Source organism: Pithys albifrons, chromosome Z (assembly GCF_047495875.1).
Source record: "Pithys albifrons albifrons isolate INPA30051 chromosome Z, PitAlb_v1, whole genome shotgun sequence".
Classification (NCBI taxonomy): domain Eukaryota; kingdom Metazoa; phylum Chordata; class Aves; order Passeriformes; family Thamnophilidae; genus Pithys; species Pithys albifrons.
Genome location: NC_092497.1, coordinates 22,951,371 through 22,975,419, shown reverse-complemented (window position 1 = coordinate 22,975,419; position 24,049 = coordinate 22,951,371). Strand labels below are relative to the sequence as shown.

At 39.0% G+C, this 24,049-nt stretch overlaps 1 protein-coding gene across 1 annotated transcript; it reads left to right on the top strand.

Annotated features, from left to right (window-relative positions):
- Nucleotides 1–178: 178 nt before the first annotated feature.
- Nucleotides 179–22,177, top strand: CENPK (centromere protein K). Its single transcript, XM_071580432.1, has 10 exons — nt 179–341; nt 3,238–3,336; nt 4,434–4,490; nt 7,616–7,691; nt 11,953–11,999; nt 14,451–14,533; nt 14,638–14,736; nt 15,018–15,138; nt 18,778–18,831; nt 21,117–22,177. Exons 3-10 carry the CDS (start codon nt 4,449–4,451, stop codon nt 21,273–21,275), a joined length of 681 nt encoding a protein of 226 aa, XP_071436533.1. The 5' UTR covers nt 179–341; nt 3,238–3,336; nt 4,434–4,448; the 3' UTR covers nt 21,276–22,177.
- The last annotated feature ends 1,872 nt before the right edge of the window (nt 22,178–24,049 follow it).

Sequence of the window (24,049 nt, the reverse complement as noted above, 5' to 3'; positions counted from 1 at the left end):
AAACCTGCCGGGCGCTCGGACAGTGACGCAAGCGTGGCAGTGACGGCGGCGAGCGGCAAGATGGTAGTAACGGCTGGGATCGGGCACCGGGGGCGGGATCCGGAAACGGGCACCGGGATCGGGCACCGAGGGCGGGCAGTTCGGGATCGGGCACCGGGGGCGGGCACCGGGATTGAGCATTCCAGGATCGGGCACCGGAGCTGGGGACGGGAGACGGACATTTCAGGATCGGGCACCGGGATCGGGCATTCCACCGCCCGGGGCAGCTTGGGATCGGGCATTCCAGGATCGGGCACGGCGGGATCCAGACTTTCCACCGCTCGGGGCATCCCGTGCCTGGGGTGGGGCATCCCACTGCGCGGGACAGCTCGGGATCCGGGCATCCCGGGATCCGGCATCCCGGGCTCGGGAACCGCGGGCTCGGGCATTCCGGGCTCAGGCATCCCGGGATCCGGCATCCCGGGCTCGACCACCACGGACTCGGGCATTCCGGGCTCAGGCATCCCGGGCTCCGGCATCCCGGGCTAGGGCACCGCGGGCTCGGGCATTCCGGGCTCGGGCATCCTGGGCTCAGGCGTCCCAGGATCGGACATCCCGAGATCCGGCATCCCGTGCCTGGGCAGCCGCCCCCCGGGCACGGGACGGGGTTTTCACGCTGGGAGGGGCATCTCTGGCCCCCGGCACGGCGGGCTCGGCGCCCCGGGCTCAGCGCTGTGGCGGCGGCACTGCCGCTCGGCGCCCCTTCTCCCTCCCAAGGCGGACTCCCGCCTTCCTGTCCTTCTCCCACGGCTGCGGACACTTCCCTCTCTCCGCACCAAGTGTCTTCCCGTAGCTGGTCATGTTGTTTTTGAGCACACGGCACATTTCGGCTCGTCAACGTCTGTGATGTCCCTGTCCGAAGGGAGGGAGGGTGACACGGGCATGGAGCCAGGCGGTGCTCGGCCGTGCCGGGCAGGGGGACACGGAGATGGAGCCACCGGCTCCACTCGGCGGTGCCGGGCAGGGGGACGCGGGACGGCGAGGGGCAGAAACAGCACAGGCAGTTCAGCCCAACATGAGGAAGAACTTTGCGGTGTGAATGACAGACACTGGAACAGGTCGCCCAGAGAGGGTGTAGAGTCTCCCTCACTGGAGATACTCAAGAAGTGTCTGGATGCAATCCTGCGCATTGTGCTCTGGGATGACCCTCTGTGGCCCCTCCTGATCTGGCCGGTTTTGTGAGTCTGTCACGTTCCTAAAGCTTGCCTGTTTGCTTGACTGGCACAGAGCCTACAATGCACACTTCGGCCCCGCATGTATTTTTTTTACCTAATTATGTAGTCCTAAAACAAGGTCAGAAGGAATAAGGTGTTGAAACTGCATTAATGCATTAATACTAATGGTATGGCAAAAAAAGTCTTAAATTTTCAGGTATCATGTAAAAATAGAAACCTAATTTCTCCATGCAGATATGGGAAAAAACTGCAAGCTACAAGAAAAAAATCTAAATAATGTTTCAGTGTATGCACTGTGTAAGATAATTAAGAGCACAGCATTAAGAACCACAAGTCACTTTGGCTTGCACTGTAGAGGCCTGTCATCTCACAATATGTACATTCTGAAATGTATGAAATAGATTTGGAAATTTAAAGTCAAGAATAACAGAATCATTTAATCACTTTTGTGTAGTGAATTTTTTCTGTCTGTGTAATCAGAGTTTTATTTCATGTAGTGTTTTCATGATGATGAATGGTAATATTGCAGGGGACACAGGGGGATATGACTTTTTTATTCCACCTCAAGATGCCTTTCAAAATGTTGAGTTCTTTTTCTTCTACTCCCTTTTTTTCTTTTTTCCCACTTACTCAAACCCTCTTTCTTTGTCTCCTGGACAATTTTTTGTCTGAGAAAAAAAGTACATTGTATCTCAAGGCTGCTTGGTTTCTTTCTTAGTTTCTTCTGGGCAGTCTTTGCTGGAGGCATTTCAGAAGTCTTAATAAACTAGTTCTCTTTTATATTATGGAAGCATTCCAGGACTCTTAAGAAGAAAATGATTTTCCTTTGCAAAAACTATGTTCATTAGACCTTATCAGATCATGACAACCTAGATTTTCTATGGTTCTGTTTTTAATTATGAATGCAACAAATTCGCCAGGAAGACTTACTAGAAGTGTTGCTACCTTTTAGTTGTCTAGAATAATTCCAGCATTCAGTGAGATATTCTGATTTTTTTTTCTTATGCACTTTGCTATGGCATACTTAAACTTTGGAATTACTAGCTTTTTCACTACTTCTAATTTTTTTTGCATTTCAACATAATTTTCTCTGATGCTGTGTTTTTGTTCTGAAAATGAACAAAAGTTGAGTTAGGAATTTATGCATCATTAAGAGAAGTATGTTTCTTCTTTAGATCTTTATTTCCTTTTTTCGATCTCTTTAATTTCCATGTATTTGGTGGACTTAGTGATCCACTTAACTGTTTTTAAAGGCTTCCTGCATTTGATACATCTTGGAAATTCCTGTTGGTTGTTTCACCTTGGAAAAATTTCATTTGACTGCCATTTTGGCCCCTCTTGTGTTTTCCTTCTTAATTGCTGTTGTCATTCAGGTATCTCTTAATAGATTTAACTAGGATTAAATTTCTGGATTTTCTGTGTTTCTCTCTGACCCAACAGTTTCTGAAAGTTTTTCATTTAACTTGGGTTGATTTTTCTCTTGGATGTCCTGGTGCCCTTTTTCCTTGGTTATGTGTATATCTTTTAGATTCTTTTGTTTGTTTTTCTAGTAACTTTGAGGATGCTTTAATTTGTTAATCAAAAATAATATGAATTCTAATGAAGGAGAAATAGATCAGAACATTTCCTGGAAAACAGAGCAGAAGTAGCTGTAAGAATTTTGCAGATGTATGGAGGATGTATGCAGATGTATGCATGGCTTTGTAAATGTGAGATTCTCTAACTGTTGTTGAAAAATAAAAAAGCCATTGCAGATAATCAAAGCAGTTTTGAAAATTAGGATTTTGTGATTCGATTTTAAAAGTAAATTATTAATGTCTTCTAATTTTACCATAGTCATATAATTAGCTGATTTTACTTAATGATTGCATGCTATCTACAGCTACAGGGAAGTTAACTGAAAGCTTTGGATTTATGAAGATTGTTCTGTTGCATATTTGAGCTGAAGTGGCAGGTGTGGTTCAGTAACTGGTACTAATTATTGTAGATCTACATGGTAACTGTTCTACTTGCTTGTTAATAGGCTGCAGTCATCAGTGCAGAAACCGGCAATGAAGTTTGTCCTATAGAAGCCAAGGAACTCCTGGAGGAATGTGACAACTTGTGGAAGGAGTTGGAACAGGTATGTGAACTGGAAGTGACAGACTAGATTTATTGTCAACTTTTGTTTGTCACCACTTTGGAAGGACTTGAACTTTCTTTTAAATTTTCAAATTGAAAGGGAAGTTAGAATGCTTACTATTTTCAATTTAATTGAAAATCTTTGATATCTTGTATCTCCTTCGCATTATTCCCAAAATAATACAGGAACTGATAATGTGTGTGATTTTGGGGAATTGATAAAAACAGTAGGGTGTTCATTACTTTGAATATTCATCCTGGATGCACAGATTTTCAAGCAAAAAGTTTAAACAACTACTAGTCACTGAGTGAGGTCCTGGGTTATGTGGTTACAGTGTGATGTTCCGATGATTACGTGTCATCATTAGCTGCTTTTGTGGGAGAAATCCTTTGTTGTGTTCTGATTTCCAAACTAAGTACTGCTTAGTAGTTTTACTGCTTAGTTGAGTACATACTTGCTCTGTCATGGGACAGGTTGAATTGCTGACAGTTACAAATCAAGAGAGAGTTCAGCAGGTGTCTTCTGTCGAAGCCTTGGTGGCCTGAGTTTCAGACTGCATGTACATCCCCTTGCAGTCATGGGAGCTGATGTTGTGCACTTCTGAAAATCAGAGCAGTTCTGATGTGTACAGTACACTGCCCTAAATCACTTAAAACTAAAAACGTATGTTAGAATGGCATTGCTCTGTTTGGAGAGCCAGAAGAGTAGCAGAAATAGTGCTGACTTCTCTGCAGCTTCCCTGTTCATCCTTGTCCATGACTCTCCTCCCAGTTTCTCATGTTCTTCATCTGTTCAATGCCTTTTCCCGTGTGAACTTTCCCCTCAGAACTTGCCTTCTTACTCAAATTATACATCTTTTCTTAGCTGCTACTTTTCTACTTTCCAGTTAATTAAGTTCTGCTTTACTGTGGTACAATTTCAAAATATTTCTTAAGTTGCTGTTCTGGGTAAGGATCTGAGGATGTGGTAGGATCCAAGTAACAACTCTTTTATTCCTATATTAAAAGTTATGTTGAAATTTCTAAGCACTGTGTTTTGTTCTTACAAAAAAGAAGAGTAAGCAAACATGGTTTGTGTTTTGTTTCTTTTCTACCAAGTATCAAAGCAAGATAATGCTTCTAGGAATGGAAACAATGCTACAACCAGATACCACGGTAAGACAGTTTTTGTTTTTTGTTTTTTTTAATTTTCCACTAAATACTTCATTTTCTGGTAAAGACCATAGAATCATAGAATTGTTTGGGTTGGAAGGGACTTTAAAGATCATCTAGGTCCAAACCCCTGGTATAGGCAGGGATACCTTTCACTAGATCAGATTGCCCAAAGCCCTTGCCTGGAGCCCTTCTAGGGATAGGGCCATCTGCAGCTTCTCTGAGCAACATGTTCCAGTGTCTCTGCACTCTCACAGTAAAGAATTTCTTCCCAATATCTAATCTAAACCTGCCTGCTTTCAGCTTGAGGCCATTGTCCTTACCATATCACTACATGCTCCTGTAAACAGTCCCTCTCCAGTTTTCTTTTAGGTCCCATTCAGGTACAGCAGGGCTGCTCCAAGGTATTTCTGGAGCCACTGCAGGAAGGGAATGGGGTGCACTGTGAGTCCGCAGTGTTGCCCTGGCAGCGAGGAGGGCAAATAGCACCCTGGGGTGCATCAAACACAGCACTGCCAGCTGGTCAAGAGAGGTGGTTTATCCTGCTGTGTTTAGCATTGGTGCAACCTCACCTGAAGTGCTGAGTGCAGTTCTGGATCCCAAATTTAAGAAGAATGTGAACGTCCTTGAATGCATCCAGAGAAAGGCAACAAAACGTGTGAGAGGGCTGGAAGGCATGTTTGGAGAAAAGGAGGCTGAGGTTGAGGGGATGAGCTCATTGCTCTCTACAGCTTCCTCAAGGATGTGGAGAGAGATATCATGGTCTATTCTCCCTGGTATCCAGTGATAGGATGTGTGGGAATGGTTCAAAGTTGTGCCAGGGGAGGTTCAGACAGTACATAAGGAAGCATTTCTTTACCAAGTAAGTGTTCAAACCCTGGAATGGGCTTCCAGCTGAGGAGATGATGCTCCCAACCCCTCAGTGTTCAGGAGGCATTTGGACAATGCCCTTGAAAATATGCTTTAATTTCTGGTGAGCCCTGAAGTGGCAGTTAGACTAGATGGTTATTGTAAGTTACTTCCAGATGGAACTGTTTACTGTATAATCCTTGTTGCTGGGAAAGAAGTTATGTCCTTCTTCCTTGTCACTAATGTCCATTTCTTTAGTCACCTCAAAACTGTAATCTTGCTGTGTACATTTGTGGAATGATTCTGGTCTTTAATGTAATGCATTACTTACTGAGCAGCATATTTTGCTAGGAATATATCTAGGACATGAGAGAGACATCTGATATACATATTTCCAGTATGTATTTGTCTGTTGAAAAGATGGTCCTTGTTTTAAGGTTGCTTAATGGTAACATTTATTTATTTGAAAGCTTTTTGTCTAGTTATTGGACCATCCAGAACGTTTATTGTCTTGAGGTGAGCTGGCAAAATGCCAACTGCCCAATACAGAGTGTCAGCCTCCTTCCCCGTGCCAAGAAAAGGGAGAAAGGAAAAAAAATGGAAACTCAAAACATGAGATAAACTCGAATAGTTTACAAAACAATTTCCAGGAAACCTGCCAAGCTCCCGGGACACTTGCCAGGTCCTTGGTCGTTGCCCCCAGCATCTCCACCAATAATCTGTCTTGGGTTGAGCTGGCAAAACGCCAACTGCCCAATACAGAGTCAAAGCCCTCCCTTCCCCTCCTGCTGAGAAAAGGGAGAAAGGAAAAAAAAAACCTAGAAACTCAACACAGGTTCATATATTTATACAGAAAAGAGTAAAGAAAACTGCAATATAACACACACAAGTTAGATATAACAATTTTCTACCTCCCACCAAAACCAGATTTCATTAGTCTAGATTCATAAAGCACTCTAAAAGACACCCAGCAAGGCAAAAGATGTCTCTACTTCCCTGAACTAAAACAAAATGAGATGTAGCGGTGGCAGGAGCAAGGCCCAGGACAGCAGCAACGTGTCCTCCACTGCAGACAGGATGGCAACTGACTGAACACCTCCCACTCCTGTATTTATATCTCAGTTTTGTGTCATGTGGTATGAAATATTCCTTTGGTTGCTTAAGTCAGGTGACACTTGTCTCTCCTAATTTATGTCAGATTTTCAGGGCCTACTAATACTGAGGCCTGGCTAAAACTACCACATTCATACATCCATTTTTGTCAAGTTTAAAGGAACAAAGAATGAAGTGATGGTAATGTTAAGAATAGTGCTCCATTAGAAAAGAGAAGACACCCGAAAATAAGAAATGTTTGTATAAGATGTGCTTTGCAAAGTTATTTTAGTAGTGAAAATATAAGCCTAAATAGTCAGTACTTGATATTTTTATTTTGAGATTTTACCTGATGGTTTTTAGTATGTTTTTTGCTTTTTCAGTTGATGAAAAGCCAAATGCAATCTGCAGTGTTCTTTATGGAATACTTGTCCATATCAGCAGAACTTCTTGTATTTGAATATATGCTTAATTTCCTATCAGATTACTTGGGATATGATATCTATATTTAAAATACAGTGCATTTGAAAAAAAATTATGAGTGTGGTCCTCAATTTCAGGAATTGGAACAGCTGTAATGAATATATTCTTTCTCCATAGTTTAGGAAGATAGTAAAATAAGTAGTTTTTAATTAATCTGTGGTTGTTTAGCTTGTCTTTTTTAAGTTTTTCTGAACTGGTATTTTTTCTGTATTTTCAGTGATTATCATGATCTAGAACACTAGTTTTAAGACATTTTTTTGTTGGGCCCAGAAATACAGTTTCGATAGAAAATTTATTTGACTACTGGTTATTTTGGAAGCCAATCTTTTGTTTAGTCATCACATGTAACTCTGAGTTCATTTAACCTGAAATGTGTATCGGCCATGAAGCAGAAGTGGGGATGTGAAGTATTTGTTGTTGCTTCCAGTAGCTCCTCTTCAGTTGTGGTCATTACAAAGAAAATTGGGGGAAAATTGCCAACTCTGACTCCTTCTTATTTCCCCTTTTTAAAAAAATAATAGAAATGTTTCTTAATCCCTGCGAGTGACTTTAAGATATTTTAAAAAAAAGTGTTCTATTGTAATAGATGCTCTTTTGTTTTCTGCTGTATGAACTTATTAGTGTAATTCCTATCCCATTCTACCTCATTTTACACCAATGCAACTGAACATACTTCAAGAGATGCTTCTTTTCTTGTTACACAGCTTGACCTTCCATTGATCCTGCAATGCAAAGCTTTAGCTGCAGATTATCAGCAGTGCCACAAGAGAAGTCCTGAAGGTAAGTAACTACTTCCCCTGCAAAGGATGCTTATATAAAGTTCTGCAAAGTTTCTTTCATCTAGGTATTTTAAACTGTGGGTATATTGAATGTCTGCTGATTGTGTTTTCATACGACAACTGCTTAAAAATTAAATTAAATACTTAACCACAGCAGCGTGTATTTATTCTTTTTACACTTGAGTTCTAAGTTGACTTTAAATTAAAAGTGAATTCCTCTACAACTTAATCTTATAATTCTGCTCAAATAAGTGCATGATTTAGACTACCATTCATCAGTCAGTTAAATGGAATAACTCCCAGCAAATCTCCTAACAAAGTAACAAAAGTCCATTGTGCTGTTACCCTTCTTCATCTTCTTCTCTGTATGTTTGTTTCTTCTCCATCTTTCATTTGTATTTATTTTTAAGAATAGAACTACTTTGTCAAATAATATTGTCTTCATTTTGTCTTTTAAGAATCTGTTATATTTTTTATCTTTGCAAGTATTGCTAATAAGCTGACAATAATTTGCTGAGGGGCAGTCCCATGCTGTAATGGAGAGCACTCTGGACTCAGAATCCCGAGGATCTGAGTTCGAGTCTCAGTGGGGACCGTCCCCTGGCAGTTCAATGCCTCCCTGCCATCCCATCCCGTCAGATCTCGGATGCTCAGCAGGGTCAGCCCCGGTTAGTATCGGGTGCTGTGACAGTCCCGAGGACTTCACTGTCACTGTCCAAGCTCGCTCGGCCGTGGCAGATGGACCTGAGGACTTAAACGGTGGGGCCAGTTCTGCGCACGCTGTGCCTCACCTAAAAAATCCACTGCACAGGCTGGAAGGGCACACCCATGTGGGGAGAGCCCAGCCCAAATCTGCATTTGCAAAGTCTGGCCATACAATTTGCTGAGGTAAATTTTTAACCGTACCTCTTCTGATTATTTTTTTACTGACACTTCACAGAAGTATATTATTTTATATGTACTAGTTGAAACTTTGAACTAGACCTTTAGTGTTGAGTCCGTTACACCATAATAAAATACCTGATTTAACAGGGATTGGAGGTTTCAGCTCAAGATAAGGTGGTAAAAGACATTAGATCAACGAAACAGGAATCTAGGACACTTAGTGATCCTGAGAATCATAAACCACTGAGATAAGTGGTAGCTCTTTTATGTTAGGCATTATCAGTCAAAAGGTATAAATCCCTAAGTTCTTCAAAATTCTCTTTTTACTTTAGCGTCACTGTTGACTGATTTCACTCTCTTGCAAGGCTCACGTGGCCAGACACTGCAAGAAAGAGAAAGTATAACAACAAAATATTTCTACTTCTCTGAAACTAAAACAAAATATGATGCAGCGGCAGCAGGAGCAGGGCCCAACAGAGCGGAACAACTGCACCACATCCTTTCTGTACTTCAGCCATGATGGAACTGATTTAACACCTCCCACACACCAGCTCTTATCCCTTCTGAGATGATGTTGTAATGTGGTATGGAATACAACACTACTGGCTAGAAGAAGTCAGCTGTTAGCTAGCCCAGCCCAGCTCAAGTCAGCTGACAATTCCAGGCCTAGTCTGAACTTTAAAACCTAAATTTTAGGCCTACCTGGCTAAACCCATAACAGGTTGTTAAATTTCCTTACTAAAATATGTATACTACACTTTAAACTATTGGCTTAAAAATATCCTTGGGGCCTGACCTGTTTTTATGGCTTGCTGACTTGCTTTGTTCAACCGTTCTTACTTGTTCCCAGATGATAGTATTTATTATTAATTTTGTAATAGGGAAATTATCTATGTATATTATAATGCAAATAATATTTTGCAGCCAAAGCTTTGCCTTTTTGGCTACCTTTCCAAGTGAAAAAAAAGAAGTTACTAAGAATTTGGATAGAGTTATTGTGCTTGTATGAAAGTTAAGAGTCTACTTTGCTTACTTCTCTGTTCATCTTGGCTTCCTTCTACCTACTGTTTGTCTTGAAGGAGGAATTACTTAACTGAAAACATTATCTGAAATTATCTAAATAGAATAGCAGAAATACTGATTTCATACAATTTACTAATAGAGCATGAATGTCAGTCTGTCTTGTTACTTTGGTTTCTGCTTTTAGTAGTGGCCAGTTCATTTCCTGTAAATGAGAACCTGTCAGCATTTCAATTTTAAATCTTCTTTTCAGAGGTTATAACTTGGCATTTCTACATTTTTTTGAACACAATATTGGCAAATAGTCTTGAGTTCATGATGCAGATTTTATTTTTGCAAAGCTTTTAGTTGAGTCTCTTGTTCTTTCTCCATTTCTGGTTGTATTTATATAGTTCTAGATATGCTAAATCAGCTGAATTAAAACTTTTTTAAAAGCATTTGGCTTATAAAAATAGAATTTAACTTTTACCTTTGCAAAATAAGGAAATGAAAGCAACAGTATTTAAACCGTATTAAACTAGTCATGGTCTCTGCATAGTTTCTGTTTTTCTTTGCAAAATAACAGCATTCTGCCAAATGTCTTTTTATTTTAACAGTTTCTGTAAACATGTGCATGGTAGTTGCTTTTACATTCCTAGCATCTGGTAGTATTTTGCTTAGTAACTGTTCTGTGTATCACTAGACAGTTCTGTCTGCCATTTGATTTTTGCAAGTGTAGTGATTGTACAACTGGGAAAGCTTTAGCTGTTAGCAGACAGAACAACCAGTGACTTTACAGTGGCAGGCGTAAATGTGTTGTCCCAGTGTCTCAAATCTGCGTTGTTCCCACACTAAATTACAGTTAGCGAGTTCTTTCCCAGGAAGATGAAGTCTTCTATTCTGATACTGACGTAATATGAGTATTGAATGGCAAGCATGAACTCAGGATTAGGTATCTAAAAATTAAGAAATGCTGGAAACCAATAGTAGAGATTGATAATAACTGATAAATGAGGGCTTAAAATAATCCTGTCAGCTGGGAGGTGCAGGGGGAAGAGTTGAATGGGTTTCTTCAAATATGCCAGTGAATGGCAACAAAAGTTCGCCTCTGAATTTTATCATGTGTATGTAGGCTGTTCATGTATTTTAAGAAATACTGCTTGAATAATAGCACAGACCACTACCTCCTGCAGCTCTTAATCTTAATTTGGGAGTGTACTAGTGAAATTTTGTGTCAATATTTAGACACAGTAATACTCTGAAAGGATTTTACTAGGACATGTAACTTAGTGTATTTTTAACTCAGTAGTTTTTCTGATTTTCATGTCAGAACAAAAACTGCTTTTAAAACTACTAATCTCAGGCTTCTCAAAATTTGTTGAGGTAAGAACTGTAACATTTCCAAAAAAGGTACTTTTCTAAATTTATGAAATTAACAGTATGCATTAAGGAGATGTTTCGCCCTTTCAGAAGAGGGTTAAGGGTTTTCTTTTTTGTTAAAGGAAGAGCTTTTATTTAAATAATTACTTTTTAAAATTAAAATATTTGAAGCCCAGACTTTCACTGAAAAAATCCTTGTCACATTAAGATTTAAAGCTGTTAGAGTAGGTATCATTTCTCTTGTTAATGTATTCAAATAATTCACTTTCAAAAAAGTTATACTTTTATGCAGATGATGGAAGGTGACATGAAAGTGAGAATTGATGAGCCCATTGAAGGCTGTCAAATACAACAGTTCACATTTTATTCTTAAAATCCATGAGCCATAAATCACTGCATTTCGCAGAAGCATTCTGGGGAAATATTTCCATGTTCTTGAATTGTACTATCCTTTCCCTTAAGTGCTGCTGTTGCTCAGTCTTGGGTTTAGGATATTGGCCTTGCTGGGTCTTCCATCTCTCTACGTGTAGCTGTTCTTGTGAACAGTAGGGGTAGGGACATGCTTTCTGAACGGATAGGTTTTAGAATCCCAGTCAAGCATCTGGGAGGCTGTTTAATATGGATGGAAGACTGGAGGAATTTGATTGCTCACACTGGTAATGTTGATGGAATGTCATCTGCTGAAAAAAATCAGGCTTGTTTATCTTGAAGTATATTGACATGTGATGCACAGTCATTATGTACATATGCCTGTATACCTGGGACTAGCTGAGGTATAAAACATAACAGAGGCATTAACACTACACTTTTTTCAGTCTAATGTAACTTCCTGAGTAGTGATAGTAGGAAAGCCTGACAGGACACCACAAAATATGGGTAAACTGCTGCTGACATTTTTTAGAAGCTACACAAGTTTCTCTCTAGCCGGGCTGCTTTTTAGTTTAAATAAGTCTTTGTCATCCAATGTGAAAAAAAACCCAATTAATTTTATTTTTCAGTGATTTCTGCCAATCCAGATGTAGTATTAGAATTGGGAATAGAAGAGGTAAGTCTTTTTGTTTGTTAATAGATAATAAAATTTTGTTGAGGGGAAAAAGAAAAACAGTATGTAATATTGCTCCATTTTCCTATGACTATTCTTGGGATGGACTACTGCTAAGACACTGTGTATTTTTCTTCAGGCATTGTTGTTGTTCTAATGGATTTTTTCTTCTGTATTATAACTACTAAAATTGGCTTACTATGCAAGTCAGTGAGTAACACACAATTAATACATAAAAACCAGAGTCTTTTGCCTCTGTTCAACCATCCAAATCCATCACTAAACTCTGTCCGTAAGTGCCTCACAGGATTGTGTCCAGATGGCTTTTGAATATCTCCAGAGAAGATATTCCACAGCCTCCCTTAAAGCAGTTTTTCCTCATTTTTAGATGGAACTTTCTCTGTTCCAGTTTGTGCTTGTTGCTCCTTGTCTTATCACTGGGCACCACTGAAGAGAGTCTGACACCATCCTCTGACACCTGCCCTAAAGATATTTGTATGCATTTTTTAAAGGAAGTTATTGTATATTGCACTTCATAATTGACAGAAAATTATGTAATGTTATGTGTTACATGGAAGACTCAATATTCTTAGACATCAAGTTCTGTGGCAATAATTTGAAAGTAATTTCTTGAGTTAACCCAGCCTTAGACGAAAAATCTAGAATGTCTTATGGGTAACATTACACTGTATTGATGGGATGTAGGAATGGCACATGACCTAAGAATACTCATGTGTCTGATGCCTTCTGGTATCGCTCACAGCAGGGAACCCAACTGCTGCTGAGAGTCACTATGGACAAGTTGTTTAGTTACACACTTTCATTTGCCTGTACGGCATGTTGGTCTGATATTGGAGGATTCCAGGTTTTTCAGATGTTGTATATATGGAGCATATTTGCTTCTGTAGTATATTTTCAGAATTTGTATTTCTTTGAGCTAAATTCTTAAGTTCTCATATTTGATGTGAAAGCAGACAAAATGCATCCAAATCGTAGGTTTATATTAGAAAAAACATAAACTATTAGAAACATTGCTTTGTAAAACATAATGCACTAACAGGGACCTCGTCGGTGTCTGTATCTGAAGGGGGAGTGCTAAGAGGATAGAGCCAGGCTTTTCTCAGGGCTGCCAAGCAACAGGACAAGAGGCAATGGGCAAAAACAGCTGCACAGGAATTTCTACCTAAACATGAACATGGGGATGACCAAGCACCGAACAGATTGCCCAGAGAGGTTGTGGAGTCTCCCTCATCAAGGGATATTCAGAAAATGTCTGGATGCAATCCTGTGCCATGTGCTATAGGATGACCCTGCTTGAGCATGGAGGTGGGACCAGATGACCCACTGTGGTGCCTTCCAACTATTGAGGAAACTTCCCTGTCCACCCCTCCCAGGAGCCACTCTGGCAGTCACACTTGCACCACCTGAGCTGGCACCAAGGCCCCTTTGCACAGCCACACACTCCATACTCACAGGGTCAGACCAGGCTTCCTTACTGGCTTGACCCCAGGTTTCCTTGCTTTCCCAGGTTTCTAAACAGAGTCTTACATGTCCAGATCCCTAAAATAATTTAATCATGGTGCAGTAATAACTAAAGAACAGCTCAAAAGGTGCTTCTGAGGAGGGACCCAGAACAAAGGAACCCCTGGGCTTTTATACCTTTGCAGTCTAAAACTGCAAAAGTTGGGGTGTCATCAGCTCCTGCCATGTCTTTCAGTGTCCAGGCTTCCTGGCTGGCCCACATGTCCCTGGACTCTTTGTTTTGCAAAGAGTTGGCAGTTCATCCTCTCTTACCTCAGGCTCTGTCTCCTGCCCCACAGAGCTCAACCTGCAGCTCGGGCTGCAGCTGCACACTGACCTGCACTGAATGTGGTCCCCAACACACCTTTTGTTTGTGATTCTGTGGTGAATGGCCCAGCCCACTGAGTCCACTGTTCCCTAGATTCAGCATTGCCTATAGCTTTTAGCTGCAGTAGTTTTATTTCTCCTTCTTATGTCTCCCAGATACCTCCATAGCACCAAGGAACATTTAAATTATGAATGCAATTAGTCCTCCTTTAGTTTTCTGTGTGTTTTATATTACTGCAGTTAGGATGGATTCACTCTTGCAAGCATTTGCAATGATTTAGACAGGGCAGCCCTGGTGCTGTAGACATTTTCTCCTCAGTAGTTCATCAGCTGAGCAGTTCATGTGTGTGCTCCATAATCCACTTCAGGTAAAATTTTACAGTTTCAATAAGACACTAATGAGCAACTGGTGACAGTAATGTTTTAAAGAGCTCCTGTATTTTAAACTGAATTTTAAAATAGTGTGTCACACTGTAGCCATATTTCCTAAGAAATGCACATCATTTTGGCCCTTTGTATCAGATTTCCAGATGTACCCTTACATAGAACAAATGCTAGAGACTGGGCTACCTGTAAGATGTAGTTTCATTTTTGCTTTTTTTATAGTTGCAGAAAGTAAAGCATGATCTTGAAATGGCACTGTCAGCAGTTTGGTCAAAGAATAAACAATTAGAAGAAGAACTGAAAAGGTAATACAATAATTTGGATGTTAGAATGCTGTAAGCTTTTTTTTTTGACTGCCCAAGAAAACTGTTTATCTGTTGTGACACTTCCTGCTTTTCATGTTTCAAAGAGAACAGCAGTGGTATGAGGAACAGAGCAGGATGATAAATATTCTTAACAGAATTGAAGAAGAGACAAAACCTCAAGCTGAACGACTTACCAAAACAAGGTATTTCTACATTGTTGAGTTTTTATATTGAAGAATTTAAGTATGAACAGGAGCAAGTGACCAAACAAACTCTTAAAAGATACTCTTCATTTTGTTGAATAGCTCAGATAATTGCCAAGTAATCCAGATTTGAAACATGGAAAATATTGCTACTATATCCTGTCATTCAAGATGTTGCATTCATAAGAACAGAAAATGAGGGAATTTTTTACTTACAAGGAACTTTTAAATTTTATTTGATTTCATACTCTATTGCTATGTTTTTACTATTTTAAATTTAGAGAATTGGAGGATCTGGACAATAAAGTCTCGCAATTGAAGACCTATAAGAGAGAACTCTTGACTGCTCTGTGTAAATTCCTAGAAAAACATTATCCCCCTCTACAGAATGGTGAAAACAAGGTAAGATTTTTCTATGACTATTAAATTTGAAATGTTCAATTTCTATTTGATTAGATGCAACATCTTTTCAAAGTCATTAACACAGAATGTGCAGTTGTATTTTGAAATAAGTATAATTCTTACAGATGATCCTTTAGGTTCAATTTATATTTTTCAGACTGTTTTATATTATTTAAGGCTGTTCCCAGCTGGATATTTTCTTTTTTAATGCATGTATCCTTTACCCAATGTATTGTATTTCCTACTGAACTATGAGCTATGCCAAATTTGGAAATGGTGAGGGGTTCAGTCAAGATTGACCCATTTTCTTTTTTACTCAACTATGCAGATGGATTACTGTTTTCCTTGGCACAGCTAATTTTAATTGTCTAATAGTGGGTTTGGAACAATAAGGACAAGTGTTTATAATTACAGAGTATTTTGGAATGTTAACCATCAGATTTTGTTCAGGCAAATTGGGCCAAAAGTTATCTTAAAACTTTAGGGAAAATAGGCAGCCAGGGAGTATTTTGCATAATAAATTCAAAGTCTGCAATAAAAGTAAAACTATTACCACTACTATTCAACAGATACAAGAAAGCTACAACAAAAAAGGTAGGGGCTTGATTTTGATTTCAGACACTCTTAAGATTACAGAAATAGAAAGGATTTCTTTAGTTCAGTTCCCTGTTATTCAGACAACCACATAATATAATTCCTTTAATATTATGGTTGAACTCTATTTTAAATCATTTTTGTTACTACTGTTTCTACTGGAGTTTTTTTAGTGCCTCAGTACTCTGGTTAGGAACTATCTCATAGCTTCCAGTCTCAGTTACCGCGTATTCTAACCCCAGTATTTTCCTTAGTCTTTTTCTTTATTGTGTTTATTCCTCCTAATCTATTTATAGACAGCAATCTTCTAGCCTTTCCTTGTTTTGCTAATTGAACTAGCAACGCTTTTATGTTCTTCTTGTGTAAGATTATTTTTCAATTCCCTGGCTTGACCTAATAACACCCATTTTCTGTATTTATTTTCATGTGGATTCCTCTTTTGTGGAACCTGCTAAAAAACAGTATTATAAACAAAACTACTAGCTCACATCCATCACCAAAGCAACTAACTACACCCTCGTCTGTTTCTATCTGTTAGTTGCAACTAATGAACCCTGAGCTTTTAGTTAAAAATCTTGGTTTTGCAGTAAGTATTTTACGTATTTTGCACATAAAAGCACAAAATGGAGAGTTCAAGACATGACGATCATTTTCAATGTATTACTGAAACATCTTATTTTGTTGAATCTTAGTTTTTCTGCATACCAATGCCTCAGTTTCCTGCTATTAGTAAATTTGACACATTTTGCTCTCAGTCTCTCCCGTTCAGAAGTAGAATGTGGTATGGAACAGTGTCAAATCCTCTGCACAGTCCATGTACATAAAACATCAGCAACACTGTAACTGTGTCCTAGAAGGCCACCAGCTGAGTTGAGTGCCATTGGTCTGTTATGAAGCCAGGCTGGCTGTCACCATTCACTTTTCCTTATATAAAAATTTATTTTGAATAATTTCAACACAAGGTTTTATCTTCCCTTAGTTTCCATTTTATTCATGCATTTCCTGAATTCTTAAACTCAGTTTGTTTTCTGACAAGTCTTTTCTTTTCACTCCTTGTGAATTCATAGTTTTTTTCTCTATCTTTTGATTCACTTGGATGTCAGTGTCTGAACTGCTGATCCCCCATAAGCTGCATCTAAGTGATTAACTGTGAAGGCAGGACAGTTGGCCATCTTCACCTCTGTTGTTTTATTAGTTGTGTCAGAAATACAAATTGTAATCATTAGCAACAATGACATTTGTTGCTCTGTTGATTTGGGGAAGCACATTATGCACTCCTATTGTCAGCTTGGTTTGACACTCTGGCAACACCAACTCTCTACACCAGTAATTTTTCTTCACTTTGTGGAATCATCTGGAGTTCTGTGTGAGGCCAAGGGTGGAGCTGACATGGCTGCAGGGGAGTGTGAACTGCCCTGATGGTCCCACTCCACTCACCAGGCATGTGGATTTGGGAGTGGGAGTGTGTCACAGCAGCCCAGGTTAGCTCCCCTAGCCAGGGCCAGCACCTTTCATAGAGACAGTGACTGTGGTAAGAATTATCTGGCATTTTAAATCTTGGGTACAAAGCACACTTTTTTTCCAAGATAAGAATATGAAAAGTCATAAGTTGAGGAATATTCTTTACGCAAATCTATCTGAGGGAAGGCAGGAGGTGCCTCTCAGGTTAAATAATTAAATGCTGAGCATCCCGCTTAAAGTGACTTTATAAGTATTAATTAATTAAAGATACTTATTATACTGGTGACATTTAAAATATTTAAAATATATAAGTAAAATAATATCCTTAGGATTTTATTCTGTGTATACAATCAGTTTTAGTAATTCCTGAAGTCATAATCTAATTCCAACTTTGAAACATGAAACTTGAACCCACTACCGTAAGTTGCTAAGTAGTATTTTTGACCAGGGAAATACAACAGCTGAGGCTATGAGGTATCTTCATGTTTGCTCTAAGGAACCTTTTTCAGATACTTAGTGTACGTTCTATTTCCACAGCCAAATATCAAGATAAAGGCACAAATTTATTGAGTCCTATCTCCATGGTTTGCAAAGTTTTCATGGAGCAGGGAGTATGTCCCACTTCTGACTCCCTGAAGGTGACAGTATTAAAAACTTTAACTGGAAAAAAAAGTGTCAGAAATTACTTTCTCCAAATTTTTCTTTCTTGCTTTTATTCTTCTTCTGTTCTTCTGTCCAGTTCAGCTGGTAATATCATAGGACTTAAGGTGACCTATTCAATGCTGAGTAAGCAGCTGCCAGTGCTGCATTACCTCCTTCATCTTGTTGAAAGTGAAGTGAAAGGGTAAAAAAGATAAAACTGAAAAAGGAAATAATCAGGTTCACCATTCAACAGTACAAACAGATCCAGTGGCATTGCTGCCTAAAGAATCTCTTATAAGTTTATAGACAAATGGCTTGATTTGCTTGCTACAAAGGAAAACATGTAATTTTCTAATGATATTTTATCATTACACTTTTTTTCAAAAAAATTTTTGATTATTCTATTTCTTAACTTTGGTCAATTTTTTAAATTGAATTTACAGTAAGAGTAAATAAATATTCATTGCAAATCATGAAAAAATATTAAGGCACTAAGAAACAAAGTCTTGAGTTTTGGCAAATTTCTGTTGCAAATATTTATCTAAAGTTCCCAAAACCATTTTTTTCCTTAACAGATCGATATTCTTAGAAAGTTCTTGCACTGTACTACGTTATATATGTGATGTACTTGTTGGGTTTTTTTAATGTAAACACAAATAGATGCATTATGATCACTTAAGATTGATCTCTTTTAATAATTAATTCAAAAATGTTACCTTTGAAATGTAGGATTTTGAACTGCTAGATTCAAGTACTACCTTGTATTTCTGTCATGACTAAATCTAAGTAAAAGTTATCTGTTGTGTGCCATGCAATCACATAATTGTGTGATTATTTTCTTTTGTCAATTGACATTTTACCTTGCTAGTTTGAGGTTTTGTTAATTTGGCTGTGGTTATCTTTCCAGTACTTTTATCTTGGTTATCTTGGTTATCTTTCCAGTACGTTTCTGCGGATCCTGATGTAGAACTGCTGGCGTTGCAAGACATTGTAGAGGTAAGACAATTTTATTATGTAGAGATTTGGAGGATTTTTGAATACTCACGATAATAATAACAACAATAAAGTAGTATGTATTTATTAATCATAATAAGATAAATAAAAGTGTATGGCATTTGATTAAGATAATTAATGTAGAATTTTATGTCTTTAAGAAGGGTGCAGGGAGACCTCATTGCAGCCTTCCAGTACTAAAAGAGGGCCTGTAATAAGGAGGAGAAGCAACTTTTTGCACAGGCAGAAAGTGATAGGACAAGGGGAAATGGTTTTATACCAAAAGAAGATATATTTAGATTAGCTGTTAAGAAGAAACTGTTTACTGTGAGGGCAGTGAGACACTGGCACAGGTTGCCCAGGGAAGCTGTGAATGCCCCATGCCTGGAAGTGTTCAGGGCCAGGTTGGATGTGGTGCCCTAAGGATCCTGACCTAGTGGGAGGCATTGCTACCCATAGAAGGGAGGTCAGAACTAGGTAATCTGTAAGTTCTCTTCCAACCCAAACCATTCTATGACATTCTAAGTCAGTTTTCTGTTTTAACTCCTATCAAATTAAGCCCCCATTTTTCACAAGAGATGTGGCAATAATCTTCAGTTTAAGCTGCAGAATGGTTATCTTATATTTCTTGATTTTATAATGTTTAGTTTAAGAAGCTTTAAGTGCCTTAGTGGCTTGTATTAGGAGAGACAAATACTATGCTTAACACAAAACATTGGTCCATTTCACACTATATTTTGTATTGTTTTAATAAAAATATTTCTGAAATATAATGTAGTAACAGTTATAGAAGGACCAAATAATGTGTAATCTCAGAAGGACCAACTAATAATGTAGTCTCATGTATGACTATCTTCTCATACGAGGCAATCAACCTGATTCATGCATTTCTAATTTATTTTATAAGTATGCCAGCGTTGCTTCATGTGAGTTTTTAATTACAGTGCAATCTATGAATTTGAATTGCAAAGCGTAATTTTCCTTCTTGTCTTAAATGTAGCATTTGAAGTTAAATTTCCTATTCCTCCTCCATCCTCACTCTTCAGACAGTTCAAAGCATCTATATGTAAAATGTCCTTGGTGGGAAAGGTTTTTTTCTGAGTCAAAACATGGTGGATAAAAACTCTCTGGTAATAAGATGCCGTTATCTGATCACTGTGACAGTGTTGTGCTGTGGTTTAAATTGCAGGCGTTGGGCTTAGATCATCAAAATCATTTTACATGCTTGAAATATCTCAGCATACCTATAATGCCAAATTAGGCAGAGCTTGAAAACAGATCAGAATTTAGAATAGCCACAGTCCTTATGGAATAAGACTTTGAAAATTCTTTTAGTGCTTAAAAACTGCCCTTCATATTTTTCTGATATTGTTAATCTCCTGAAAATGTGAACACATCCAAATAATGTCTTTAATTTTAACTATCTTGGCCTAAAATGTCAATGTCCCATATCTTTGTTTTCTCAGAGATTTTTAGTTTTTGAGTGATGTAGTTCTAAGTTCAAGTCCCTGTTAAATTTGAGAAGTGTTTTCTTAGATACAGATAAAAACGTAACAGCCACAAAGGTTCTTTTGGAATATCAGATGTCAGAAAACATTAGGCAAAAATTCATCTAAACTAATGCATTGGGTATAAATTCTCATAATCAGGTCAAATAAGTACAAAAAAGATAACTGGAACAATTCTTCAGAATGTTCTGAAGAAGAGAAACAGTTGCGTATTTGGGTGGGGGTTTTTTCATAGCAAAAGTAGTATAAAATCTGGTAGCAAGAATTTTGAGTTTTTCTTGAGCAAAAAGGAGCAGACAATATTTTGTACTAACTGAAGTTGGGAAAGTATAACATTTAGAAGCTCTGAGCAGAAAGGTGATATCTCTGGGATCAATAAAAAGCGCACCAGGGGATGGGTAAGATTTTTTAATCTATAGTGTGTGCAGTATTCCCCATGAGCAATATTATGGGGGCATGAACACTGTCTACATGAACCAAAAAAATAATGTAAAAACTGATTTTAACTTCATTAATTAATTCTGTTTTTAGATAAGGAATTTATATTTATTCTGGACAAAAGGAGAGTTCCAGTTCTAATTTTTACATCAAAAAAGATGTAATGAAATTAATTGGAAGTTCATTGCTTTATGTCCACTTTGAACAGGTCATGTATTTCTCCTGTAGTCCTGTATTTCTTCTATTGTCTATGTTACAGTAATTTGTATAAATTTGGTTAAAGGAGATAAAATTCTATATGTTTTGTTTATTTCCTAAATGTTATTCTTTTTGGTCTTACAGATGCTGATAAGCAAATTAATGACCACACCACACGAACCTTATGTAACAATCGATGACTCATTTTGGCCACCTTACATTGAGCTGCTGCTGCGATTTGGAATAGCACTGAGACATCCAGAAGATCCAAACAGAATACGCCTAGAAGCTTTTCACAAGTAGTAGTGTGACCACAAATGTACTTGAAAACAACATGAGTACTTTTAATTAGGGAATAGGATATACTTAGCCTTTGTGATAAGCTTTTTTATTATTGGCAACCACTTCTTGTTGGATCATTTTTTTCTTTTTATTGAAATTTATATTTAAGGGTATGAAACATGGCAAAAAAAAAAAGAAAAGTCTCTGTTTTAACTGATTAACTGCTTAATTTTAACTGCTAAAGTTGACCTTCACTCTTATAACAAGATTTGCATTGTGGAGGTTTTTTTCAGCTGCTTTTATAAGATGCAAATTCAGGTAAAAGACAAATTAAAGATATTTAACTGTCCTTCTTACTTTAAAAATCATACTTTGTTTATTATTTCTGTTTTAAGTCTTTCAGATTGCCTGAAGTTTTCTCAATTTCCTTCAGTATTTTGCTGTATTCTGTAGAGCCAAAATGCAGAATTGCCCAGCTCCTCCTTGCATGACCTTGCAGACATTTGGAACCAACAGAGAAGTATCCTCTGTGCCTTTGCAAAGAAATTTATTGCCTTCAAGATAAACAGCTGGGAAAGCTGAAACATCTTTCTGTGCAAAGTGCTGCAGAGGTTGAGTGTGCAACTTTACCACTACGTGCTTCCCACACAAGCAGTACTGTGTTATGCTGTGTTGCCTATCAGTATCTGTCTTCATTTTTTCAGACCTATTTCATCACGGCTTGTAATGCTGCCTTTCTGTGTAATCCCAGTCTTTTCTGTAGCTATTGTTATTGTAAACCTTAAGCACAACAATTCTACATATCTGTAGTGCCTATACCCTTGAAAATTAATGTCTTTTATTGACCAGATTGCCATTTACTGAGATAGGAACTTTAATAAGTTTTCAGTAGATAAAAAAGTAAAGAGTTGTATACTATCAGAGGATGGTGTTTGAGTGATTATTTGTCATGACTTTTAAAGATGATGTAAAGACACATAGGAGAGGATGAGGGGGACCAAGGTAGTAGAAGTTCCAGGGTAATTGCCATTTTTAGCCCAATGAGATGTTAAATAAAAAAACTTACTATGTGTTTTGTAGTTTTGAGTGAAAGCTATTTAGCAACTGGGCTCTCCAGAGATAAGCCTAAGGGTGTAGAGCCCGAGTTGAGAATGAAATCAATGGCCCAGCTGAAGTGCATGTACACCAAAGCACACAGTATGGGAAACAAACAAGAGGAGCTGGAAGCCATAGTGCAACAAGAAAACTATGACATAGTTGCTGTCACAGAAACGTGGTGGGATGACTCACACAACTGGAGTGCTGCTATGGGGGGCTACAAGCTCTTCAGAAAGGACAGGCAGGGAAGGAGAGGTGGAGGGGTGGCTTTATATGTTAAGAGAGTCTCTTGACTCTGTTGAACTTGAGGTCAGCAGTGATAAGGTTGAGTGCCTGTGGGCCAGAATCAGGGGCAAGGCCAACAAGGCTGACACCCTTGTGGGTGTCTGTTACAGACCGCCCAACCAGGATGATGAAGGAGATGAATTGTTCTACAAGCAGCTGGCGGATGTCTCAAAATCTCCAGCCCTTGTTCTTGTGGGTGACTTTAACCTGCCAGATATCTGCTGGGAGCTTCATACTGCAGAGAAGAGGCAGTCAAGGAGGTTCCTGGAGTGTACAGAGGACAATTTCCTTCATCAACTGGTAAATGAGTCTACCAGGGGTAAGGCCCCACTAGACCTACTGTTTACAAACAGAGAGGGGCTGGTAGATGATGTAGTGGTTGGAGGCCACCTGGGGCGTAGTGACCATGAAATAATAGAATTTTCAATCCTCAGGGATGCAAGGAGAGCCACCATTAATACCTCTACACTGGATTTCAGGAGGGCAGATTTTGGCCTATTCAAAAGACTAATTTAGAGCATACCCTGGGAAACAACCCTTAAAGGCAAGGGGGTCCAGGAGGGATGGACATGTTTTAAGAAGGAAATTTTGAATGCACAGCAACAGGCTATACCAGTGTGCCGAAAGGCCAGCCAGAGGGGAAGACGGCCAGCTTGGTTAAATAGGGAGATTCTGCAAGAAATCAGAGATAAAAAGAAAGTTTACAGACTCTGGAAAATAGGGCTGGCTACTTATGAAGAATTTACAGATAGAGCTAGGTCATGCAGAAAAAAAATTAGGGAAAGAAAAGTGCAAAAGTTAATTTGGCTAATTCAGTTAGGGATAACAAAAAGTCCTTCTATAAATACATTAATAACAAAAGGAGGGGCAAGGAAAACCTCCATTCTCTGTTGGACTTGGAGGGAAATATAATTAAGGAAGATGAGGAGAAGGCTGAGGTACTTAACACCTATTTTGCCTCAGTTTTCACCAGTAAGACAGGTGGCCCTCAAGACAACTGGCCTCTGGAGCTGGTAGACAGAGGGAGCTGAATAGCCCCCCTGTATTCCAGGAGGATATAGTTAGTGACTTACTGAGACAGCTGGATCCCAGCAAGTCTATGGGACCAAACGGGATCCATCCCAGGGTGTTGAGGGAGCTGGCAGAAGAGCTTGCCAAACCGCTCTCCATCATCTTCCAACAGTCCTGGCTCTCTGGGGAGGTCCCAGATGATTGGAGGTTGGCAAATGTCACCCCAATCCACAAAAAGGGCTGCAAGCAGGACCCTGGCAACTACAGGCCTGTCAGCCTGACCTCTGTGCCTGGCAGGGTTATGGAGCAGTTCATCCTGAGTGCAATCACACAGCACCTTCAGGGTGGACAAGGGATTAGACCCAGCCAGCATGGGTTTAGGAGGGGCAGGTCCTGTCTGA